We start from the raw sequence: 10,184 nt of genomic DNA, 5'->3' as shown, positions 1-10,184 counted from the left end.
TCAGCGGCAGAAAGCCCCGGATGAATCCTTCATACGTGCTGCTCCAAATTCCCCGCGGAACCCTGCAGCTACTGTTCGGGTATCCACAAACAACAAGCTTCCTAGATTGGCAGGGGTTTTTAACCGTATTACTAGGGACGCTCCCTTTGGAAGGTCCTTGGAAAAGCCGCACAGTGCCTTAGAGGGAGTGTTCAACATTTCCATGCGGTTTTGAACTGAAGCGGCCATTTTGAAAACCACTTGATGCAACTCACGGCCATGCCCTTAAGACCTAAAGTGCTCTGTTTTTTTTTTGGCTTAAAGACGGCAAATATGTAAGAGAGCAATTTGGGGAAGCATATAAAGGTCACTTTGGCAGTCGTAAAGTCATAATAACGTCATTAAAATCCTGGCAGTTACTAAGCCAAGCCGTGATATCGGCCAAGCAAAATGTAATGGCCCAGTCGTTCATGCCTGGCGTTCGTGAGTACTATCGCCAAATATAACAGCCGTCTAGTGGCTCTCAATCAATGCGTAATCAAAAGAACAATATTTATAGGAGCATGTTTATCAGGGATATTGTGATGTCTGTAACGGTTTTTTCTACCTTATGGACACAACAGATGTAGGTGACCTGATGTTATCATATCTGATAGTAACTTCAATATCTTGAAATGTAAAGCATTGCCTTCAAATTGAAAACTGACGACTTGTTACGTTTTCCAGCCAGTCGTATTTCATATGAACACAACCAACGACAGCGCACAGCCTTTGTCTGTTGTAAGTTGTTTCCTGTCAGCATTTGGCTGGTAAATGTTTTCTTTTTCACCAATCATATCCGGTAAATCGTAAGTTTTTTAACCCCGGTGTTCCCTTTGCATGCCAGAATAGAGTTTGTCATTGGGTAATAGACATTCTACAGATCATTAAGGTTCCTCTACAGGGAAAAATGTGCCTTCTTCGGGCCGACTTATCCCTCAACGATGATAAATAATTATCTACATGCCAGAATGAGCCCTCTACAGCTAAGTGACCAATCTAGATATAACCAATCTAGGATAATGAACACTTAAGGCGATAAGGGGCTCTATGGATCTGAATAACCCCTCTACAGACCAGAATGAGTCATGTGCAAGGCAGAAAGGGCTCTAAACAGTCAATGATGGATCATCTATTCGTATTAACGGGCACAGGGATAAAGTGCTTCCACGTTGTTTCCAAACAGTCTAAGGGCTCTTAGAAACCAAATATAATGAACCCGATTAGGGTGCTCAAAGAGCCCCAAGGGTTGGCCAGAGGTCATAATAACCAACCCCGGTCCTGCGGACAGCGACCCTCGAAGGTCATTGAGAACACCTCCTGCACCGATCCCTGCAACATTTCATGGTTCCTATGCTCGCCAGAGTTCGTATCTGGTGATATTGCGCCAGAGGCTGATGAGGAGACACTGGTTACATTGCATCGGATAGGCTCGCAATTCATACAGATCCACACGTGCCCACTGATGGATCACTGACGCGTACATCCTGCGCACGCGTTCCCCGAAGACATTGGCGAGAGAACCTCCTTCTGGTTACTCGGGATGTACGTAGGTTGGCGCGTGGGGCGCCCACCTGAAAATCATTATGCTGCGTGTTAGGCACGGCCATGCATTTTGCAATGATGGGTGTGTGGGCGGCGGGGCCGGTCGCCTTTGTCGCTGTGGTGGAACGACATCGGATTGTGCAACAGGTTTGGCTGACATTTTCTCCAACTCGTCGGCTGTACTGGCTGGCTGCTGGCTGTACAGCGTCACTCGGCTGCCGGTGCTCGTCAAGGGCGTGATGACGCCAGAGGACGCCGTCGCCGCCGCCGACCGCGGCGCCAGCGGCGTCATCGTCTCCAACCACGGCGGCCGTCAGTTGGACGGTTGTCTTGCGACGGTGGACGCGCTGGGCCCGGTGGTGGCCGCCGTCGGTCACCGCTGTCCCGTCTTCATGGACGGCGGCGTGCGGCGCGGCACCGACGCGCTCAAGGCGCTGGCACTGGGCGCGCGCATGGTGTTCGTGGGTCGGCCGCTGCTCTGGGGCCTGGCGCACGACGGACAGCGCGGCGCACGGCTGGCGCTGCAGCTGCTGCACAGCGAGCTCCGACTGGCCATGGGACTCTGCGGTAAGCTATAGCACAGAACTGGAGGAGAGCTCATCATGGGACTCTGTAATGAGCTTTAGCACAGCATTCGGGAGAGCCGGCTATGTTAATCTGCGAGGGGCTGTGGCACACCGGTGGAGGGGAGCTGGCCATGAGACATTGGTAAAATATCGCTCAGAAATGGAGGGGAGTTAGCCATGGGACTCTGCAGGCGACTATAGCACATAAATGCAGCTGACTATGGAACTTTGGGCATATGGAGCTCGTGAGAGCCACAGGTCCAATTTGCGAAGAGTTATGTTCGAAACAGGAGAGGAAGTGGCTGTGAGCTGTGAAGTGAGCTAGATACAGGACTGTAGGTTATCGATCCATGCCACTCAGTGGATGTTTGCACACAATAGCGGAGTGGTAGTGTGTACCTGGTCACGTGACTGCGGTGAGATGTGCACAGGAGTGTTGAAGAGCTGGCCATTAGCCGGTGTAATAAGCCGTAGTAGAGGACTGGAAGGAAGCTGGACAGGGTCCTCTGTGGCGACGTTCTGAATGGGACCTCAGGGAAGCTGACCAGAGGGCTCTGTGATAAACCACAACACAGGACTACTTGAGCTATGCATGAGACTCTGTGGTGAGTCGCGTGTGGGGCTAGAAAGCTGGCCATTGAAATGTGCGGAGTGCTAGCCATTGAATTGTGCGGTGCACTGGCCATTTAATTGTGAGGTGTGCTGGCCATTGAAGTGGGCGATAAGCTCCATTCTATGTGGTTACTAGCGACGTGCGATGGGCTGCATAAGCATCTTGGTTGTGGGCTACCTGGGACCGTCATCGGTAGTTTGGCATGTAACTGGATGTGCGCCGTAGACGGTGCCCAGTGATAAAAATGCAGTTTTCATTCACAGGTGTTACGAAGGTGGCTGATGTGACCGAAGAAATTTTAGAGAAATCAGAACACTCACAACTTTAGTGCAAGAGACCCAAGAACCACGACCAACTGATGATGTTTCTACATCTGCAGCACGCAAACGTCTATTTTAGGAATTTGCACATCCTTACTGTCAAACACATTTATGAGATAACAAGGACTGTGGCGCTGTGATGAAGACATGCATCATATTTTACAGAATGAGCCACTGGGCACGAAGGTGGCAGGTACAGAACGGGATAACGGTATGCTATTTGTCAGCTCAGCTGTGGCATGCTTCGGACTGGAGCTGTGAACTAGCAGGCAGTAGGATGTGCTCGATACGCAGTCCTCCGTGTTTATCAATGGTGTGTTTTTATAGGTACCACGGAGGTGGCGAGTGGTAACTGGAAAAGCTCTAGGGATATCGGAGCAATCACAGGTGTATCACATGGGGCTAAAAGAGCATTGAAAAAGGCCGAACATCCTGCATGTAATTGCTTGGGAATGTGCTGTGAGCATGGACGGCATGCTGTCACGCAGTTCAAAGCACACCTGGACAGTGGTGCCGCGAGGAAGAACGATGGTGTGTACTATGCAATGGTGAAATGGCATTTCATTCGTCAATAAATAAGGACCAGTGTCCACAACATTGAAAAAGCATTTTCAAAAAGATGCAAGCTCGGCTTCAGATTTTACTTACATTTTGTTTAGTGGCATCCCTCGGCAAATAAATGACGAAGGTAAGTTCCATGCTCTGAAAGCGATTTTCGTCCAGGCCCCGGGAAATGTAAACTGAATAATAATGAGATAACTGCCGAATGTACCGGTGATATAGAAAAAGACGACAGTAAAAAAGACGAACTGGAACTGTAGGTTGAGCCACACATTACTCACGAAGAACATTGATCTTTGAAATGCAATTCAGGGTGCAAAGACGGCCAAAGTCAGAGCGTCCATGCTTACCGTCGTTAATGAGGGAAATCGGTATATAAAAATTGGCAATGTCGGCCCCAGTGTCGGCGAGCTGGGTTTGGGGACCGCTTAACATATTTCCCTTAATGCATTATTAGATAATATCGCCCCTGATTACGGTATGTCCTACACGGCGTATACCAAATACTCCTTTTTGTTTAGAAAACAAAACAATCATGTGTCGTTTGTTTTACGCTTCAACTCATTCTGAAGTAGTGATTTCCGTGGCCTTATTCGCCTTTGTGCGTCATGCAGGAGGTCAGTTTATACACTTGTCCTGTGGGCCGGTCTCCCCAGTGGTGATCTGACTCCCATCCCCCCCCCCCGCTCAAGTAGAGTACTGACCAGAGAATTGCGGACTCAATTTATCATTGGTACACCAGGTACCAAGACGCATCTCCATTATTATGATGCCCGTGTTGCATTAGATAATGTTCTTTAAGTATCTAATGTTATTGTCGTGCAAACTCATTCATATGTGATGTCAGTCTGCGAATGTTTTACCAATATGTCACATGGCAACACGCGGACTGGGATAAAGCACAGCTGACCGCGATATGTGATCGGTGAACGACTGCTCAAAATTGATAACTAATTCTTCTTTACGTTCTGAAATGCACTTCAAAGTGATTTTCCAGATGCAATTTTCACCCAAATCAGTCGGACGTGCATAATTATCGCTTTGCTGGTGTTGACAAGGCCAGTCATTCTAAAGTGAAGCTAAGTCAAAATAGAATCTTTGTAAGAATAAGTTCATCTTTGAACGTTAATTCAATTTTTGTGTTGCGTAGGAAACTATGTCAGATTTGTATGGCTTCGCCTAACACTCCATTGTTGCATTAGATTTAAAATTCGCTGTAAACTGTCTTCGCTGAACCATGGCTTGAATTAGATCTGCCCTAGAGCAGCGACCTTACAAGGTGTACCAAAATTTTTGGTGCCCAACGCTCCGCTATTTAATTGCCTACAGCTCAGCACGATTTGGCGCGGCCACGCCGTGGCCTTCGAAATTGAATCCGGAATAACCTTCGTCGGGTCCAATTGCCCGCACCCGAAAACGTGTTTAGGCACGGACACGCTCCTGGTCTCTGCAGCACAAGAAACGCATGTATCTGTCTAGGCCCCGCAACAGTGCATATCCTTCGGAACATATCTTGAGATACAGCGCACACTCAACGTGTTACACGTCACGTCTTCTCCTTGTGTGCATCAAACAACCCCGCTCACCTTGATCTAGGTGGTTACCACTCCTCTCGATCTTTGGTCCTCGATCCTCGGCCCTCGATCCAGTTTAAGTCAGGTCGATCCAGTTCAGTTGCCAGGCCTCTGCGACCACATTTCCCTGTGCCCTGGGTGCACCGGATCATAAACCGCCGCTGGCGCCGCACGTGATAGAGCCACAAACAAGACGGCGCCAAGTGTAAACAAAACTGCAGAAATGCGAGGTGCTCTACAGTGCATCGCGCTGCGGCCGTCGGGGCACACTCCGTCTGACAGTCGCCCAACCAGTGGTGAATTTATACACCGAAACGCTGCAGGTGAGGGCACTTGGGATACACCATGTATTTACAGGAAACAATCCCACATCTTCATGCAGATCAGTGGTCTTCCCCGTGGTTCGCATGTGTCGCGTTCTACAACTCTGTAAAAATGTGATACAGCGACGTCGAAGACTCCTAGGTTTAGGTGTTCAATTCTAACTGTGCTATCTCCTTTTTCATTCGTTTCCGTGTTATGTACACAGAAGTGTCCTGCGCTATCATTCGTAATCCCGCCAGTTACCAGGCCCGTCAGTTGTTATCAGGCATGATTACAGTACGCATCGATGTCACGCCACAGCATGTTCAGCATTTACACCCAATAAATGAGCAAAATTAATAAGTTGATGGTAGTGTTAATAACACTCGGTGTTTGCATCGTTGTCACGTACAGTTGGCATCGTTGTCACGTCACACCGTGTTCAGCATTTACACCGATTAAATGAGCACGATGAATAATTTGAGAGCAGTGTTAAAAACAGTCAGTGTTAAAAGTTATTATGTTGAGTTAACGACTTTGAATATATCACAAGGCAGTGATCAAACGACATTGCAGTGCCAAATAATGATTATTTTAACGGTACTCAATGTTTCGCGCCACGCTGATCCTCAAGAGTGAGAAAGGTTCAGACAGACTCAGTAAAATATCAAACTGCCTACCGCGCTTCGGTCACCAGGAACACTGCCTTGAACAACCTGGACGTGCCTAGCTTAAAAATGCTGTTCGAATCAAATCCCATGATGAGGTTTGCATGCTCAGCCTCGGATGAATATTACGAAGCTGCAACGATAACAAGATTGTGTGGTCGGTATCGTCTTTACATGTTGCGCTGATATAAAAGTCAGTTACAAATGGGTGGTGTCTCTGCAATCATGTGGTTTCCTGAGCTCATGCCAAATGAATTGGCACGCACAGACAAAACAAAATTGGTGTTACCTGTTGGCTTTGCCGCAGTCATGTCTCGCGTGGTCTGCATTGATGACCTTAAGCAGGCGGCATTGGCCCGTCTGGACAAGAACGCCCTGGGCTACTACAACAGCGGGGCTGACGGAGAGCAGACCCTGACTGACAACAATGCCGCATTCCAACGGTAAGAGCCAGGGTGAGACTCGGAAATGTGAGACTGAGAAATGGGCCACTAACAGCGTTCCAATGGTAAGATACGGGATGAGACTCAGAAATGAACCACTAACAGCGTTCCAACGGTAACATCCGGGATGAGACTCAGAAATGGACCACTAACAGCGTTACAAAAGTAAGAGCCAGGATGAGACTCAGAAATGGAGCACTCACATTAATCGCCCGAAAGTAGTATCACACATCCCGCACGAGATCAGGAATCTAGGGAATGTCGCTCCAATGGCATGCAGAACACTTGGAAAGTTTTTGTCTATGGGCATGGTATGTCGGCATAGCAAGGTTTCAGAATAGGATCACCACAACTCGGCATGAAATGTCGACCTTCAACTTTGTTAACATGCCTGAATTTCGCTACATGGCTGGAAAAATCGGTAAAGTTGGTTTAGCCAATAGCCAACAAATCACATCGCTCGAGGATAACACTGCGTTGCCCGCAGGTACCGCCTGCGTCCACGCTGCATGGTGGACATCTCCACCATTGACCTGACCCAGACGGTACTGGGTCACGAGGTCAGCATGCCAATCGGCGTGGCACCGACTGCCATGCAGGCGATGGCGCATCCCGAGGGCGAGTGCGCGACCGCCAGAGGTACGTGACGCTGGCCCACCGTCGTCAAGTCGGAGGTACCTGTGCCACATGTTCAGGGCACCAGCAAACTTCCCGGCCAGAGCACGTGCTGACCCAAGCACGGAAGATCCAACATCCGGTGCCTTGAGCACATGTTGCGTGAGAATAAGAGGTGACCCCGCCGTTACTTGCACCAACTTAAGGAATCGGAAGCAAGCAATGTGAGAATAAATGGCTAGGAAAATGGATTGCTGTACTGTCGTGCTCTTGACGAAGCGGTTTTTCTTCGTCTCTTCGCAAGATGATCGACTCGCTTTGAAACCAACATTGCTAGTGTTTCACAGCATTAATAATCTAAACTCATGCTCAATGCTTTAATGCTCATGCAATGAAGGCATGTGTTGTCCAAGCCACTGACTGAATCTTTGCACAGACCGTGCCACCATGCCTAGGAGCCCGTAGGAAGACTTAAGCTATCAAACGGCAGGACTGTTGATTGGATTCCCTGTTCACATTCCATTGCTCTTCAGCGGCGGAGGAGATGGGGGCTGTGTTTGTCCTGAGCAGCGGGTCAAACAAGAGCATAGAGGAGGTGGCGGACGCAGCGCCACGTGCCATCAAGTGGTTCCAGCTGTACATCCTCAAGGATAGGTTTGTTTGTGTCAGGCAGATTATTGGCTGGCTGACTACACTGGCTGGACCAGGCCTTGACAAACGATACAATTCAACACCACTTCAGTGGACTAATGATAAGATTTCACTGGAATACAGCTGTCGGATCAATGCATCCGTTTCTGCATAACCAGGAGGCGCCGTCTAAAAGTATTCCTCCGTCCAGGTCGACGACAGTGAAGATGGTGCAGCGGGCGGAACAGGCCGGCTTCTCGGCCATCGTGCTCACCGTGGACGCTCAGGTTTTCGGTAAAAGGCTGGCCGATGCCAGGAACGGATTTCAGAGGCCTTCACACCTCAGGTAATAAATGACGTTTAAACAGTCGCGAATGCGGAGCTTGGAATGGAATAAATGAGAGGACGTTGTCAATGGCGGGGAAATGTCCTTCACGTAACTAAGCAGATGGTAGCGCCGTGTACCAAAGGCCAACCTTCACATCATACGACGAACAACGCAAAAAATCATTGTTCAGTGTATACGAACCCAATTTTCCCACCACCGCCATCCAAGCATAACGTCATGAACACGCATACTGAAGGACGACCTGACAGTGATCAGCGAAAAGGTCCGCATTGATGCTTGACTGAGTGCTGTTGCATGTCCTATGACGACTTGCTGGATCTCTCAGATTGGGCAACTTTGCATCGGACGTCGACAAGGCATGCCATCGGGGAGACAATGAGTACGTGGAGGCCTTGTTCGACTTGTCTGTAACGTGGGACGACCTCAGCTGGCTGTGCAGCGTCACTCGGCTGCCGGTGCTCGTCAAGGGCGTGATGACGCCAGAGGACGCCGTCGCCGCCGCCGACCGCGGCGCCAGCGGCGTCATCGTCTCCAACCACGGCGGCCGCCAGCTGGACGGTTGTATTGCGACGGTGGACGCGCTGGGCCCGGTGGTGGCCGCCGTCGGCCTCCGCTGTCCCGTCTTCATGGACGGCGGCGTGCGGCGCGGCACCGACGCGCTCAAGGCGCTGGCACTGGGCGCGTGCATGGTGTTCGTGGGCCGGCCGCTGCTCTGGGGCCTTGCGCACGACGGACAACGCGGCGCACGGCTAGCGCTGCAGCTGCTGCAAAGCGAGCTCCGACTGGCCATGGGACTCTGCGGTAAGCTATAGCACAGGACTAGAGGAAAGTTGACCATGGACCTTCGCGGTGAGCTGTAGCACGGCTATGGATGGGAGGCCATGAAACTTTGGTAATCTATTGCACAGAAATGAAGGGGAGTTAGCCATGGGTCTCTGCAGAGGACTATAGCACATGACTGCAGCTGACTATGGAACTTTGGGTATATGGAGCTCGTAAGAGCCACAGATCCAATGACGAAGAGTGATGTTCGAAACAGGAGAAGAAGTGGCCGTCAGCTGTGAAGTGAGCTAGATACAGGACTAGAGGTGATCGATCCATGTCACTCGATGGTGATTTATAAACAAGAGTGGAGTGGTGGCGTGTAGCTGGTCATGTGACTGCGGTGAGATGTGCGCAGGAGTGTTGAGGAGTTGGCCATTAGCTTGGGCACTAGGCCGTGGTACAGGACTGGAAGGGAGCTGGCCAGGGTGCTTTTTGGTGACCCTTTATGCGGGACCACAGGGAAGCTGACCAGAAAGCTTTGTGATAAACCACAACGGAGGACCATGTGAGGTACCCAAGGGACTCTGTGGTAGGTCATGCATGGGATTAAGGAGCTGGCCATTCAATTGTGAGGTAAGCTCCATAGTCTGTGGTGACTAGCGACATGCGATGGGCTACATAGGCCCTTTAGTTGTGGGCTTCCTAGGACTTAAACGGTAGCTTGGCATGTGACAGGATGTGCGCCATAGACGGTGCCCGTGCTTGCAACTCTGCTTTTATTTGCAGGTGTTACGAAGGTGGCTGATGTAACCGAAGACGTTTTCGAGCAATCAGAACGCTCACAGCTGTGATGCAAGAGACCCAAGAACCATCACCAACTGATGATGTTCCACATCTGCAGAACGCTAACGTCTGTTTTAGGGATCTGCACATCCTTACCGTCAAATAATTCATGGGACGACAATGGCCTTGACGCTTCGATGATGAAATATGTGGTATATTGCAGAACGGGATATTGGTATGTTATTTGTCAACTAAGTTGTGGGTGCCTGGGACTAGAGATATGGGCTAGTGGGCAATAGGATGTGCTCGGTACGCAGTTCTCCGTGTTTAGCAATGATGTGTTTTACAGGTACCACGGAGGTGGCGAGTGGTAACCGAAAAAAGTTCTAGCGAAATTGGAGCGATCACAGGTGTGCCACACCGGGCTAAAA

The 10,184-nt window shown here is 49.9% G+C and overlaps 2 protein-coding genes across 2 annotated transcripts; both read left to right on the top strand.

Moving 5' to 3' along the window:
- The first annotated feature begins 449 nt into the window (after window positions 1–449).
- LOC119109884 (hydroxyacid oxidase) lies at window positions 450–3,485 on the top strand. Its single transcript, XM_037233635.1, has 3 exons — window positions 450–462; window positions 1,711–2,130; window positions 3,006–3,485. The coding sequence occupies exons 1-3, from the start codon at window positions 450–452 to the stop codon at window positions 3,068–3,070; spliced, it is 498 nt and encodes a 165-aa protein (XP_037089530.1). The 3' UTR covers window positions 3,071–3,485.
- Window positions 3,486–4,433: 948 nt separating this feature from the next.
- Window positions 4,434–10,184, top strand: LOC119109594 (peroxisomal (S)-2-hydroxy-acid oxidase GLO3). Its single transcript, XM_037233283.1, has 7 exons — window positions 4,434–5,520; window positions 6,476–6,611; window positions 7,099–7,250; window positions 7,760–7,880; window positions 8,068–8,202; window positions 8,531–9,006; window positions 9,757–10,184. Exons 1-7 carry the CDS (start codon window positions 5,421–5,423, stop codon window positions 9,819–9,821), a joined length of 1,185 nt encoding a protein of 394 aa, XP_037089178.1. The 5' UTR covers window positions 4,434–5,420; the 3' UTR covers window positions 9,822–10,184.

This window comes from Pollicipes pollicipes, unplaced genomic scaffold (assembly GCF_011947565.3).
Source record: "Pollicipes pollicipes isolate AB1234 unplaced genomic scaffold, Ppol_2.1 Scaffold_7231;HRSCAF=8579_pilon_pilon_pilon, whole genome shotgun sequence".
Lineage (NCBI taxonomy): Eukaryota > Metazoa > Arthropoda > Thecostraca > Pollicipedomorpha > Pollicipedidae > Pollicipes > Pollicipes pollicipes.
The sequence above is the reverse complement of the archived record's forward strand: the minus strand, read 5'-3'. Positions and strand labels throughout refer to the sequence as shown.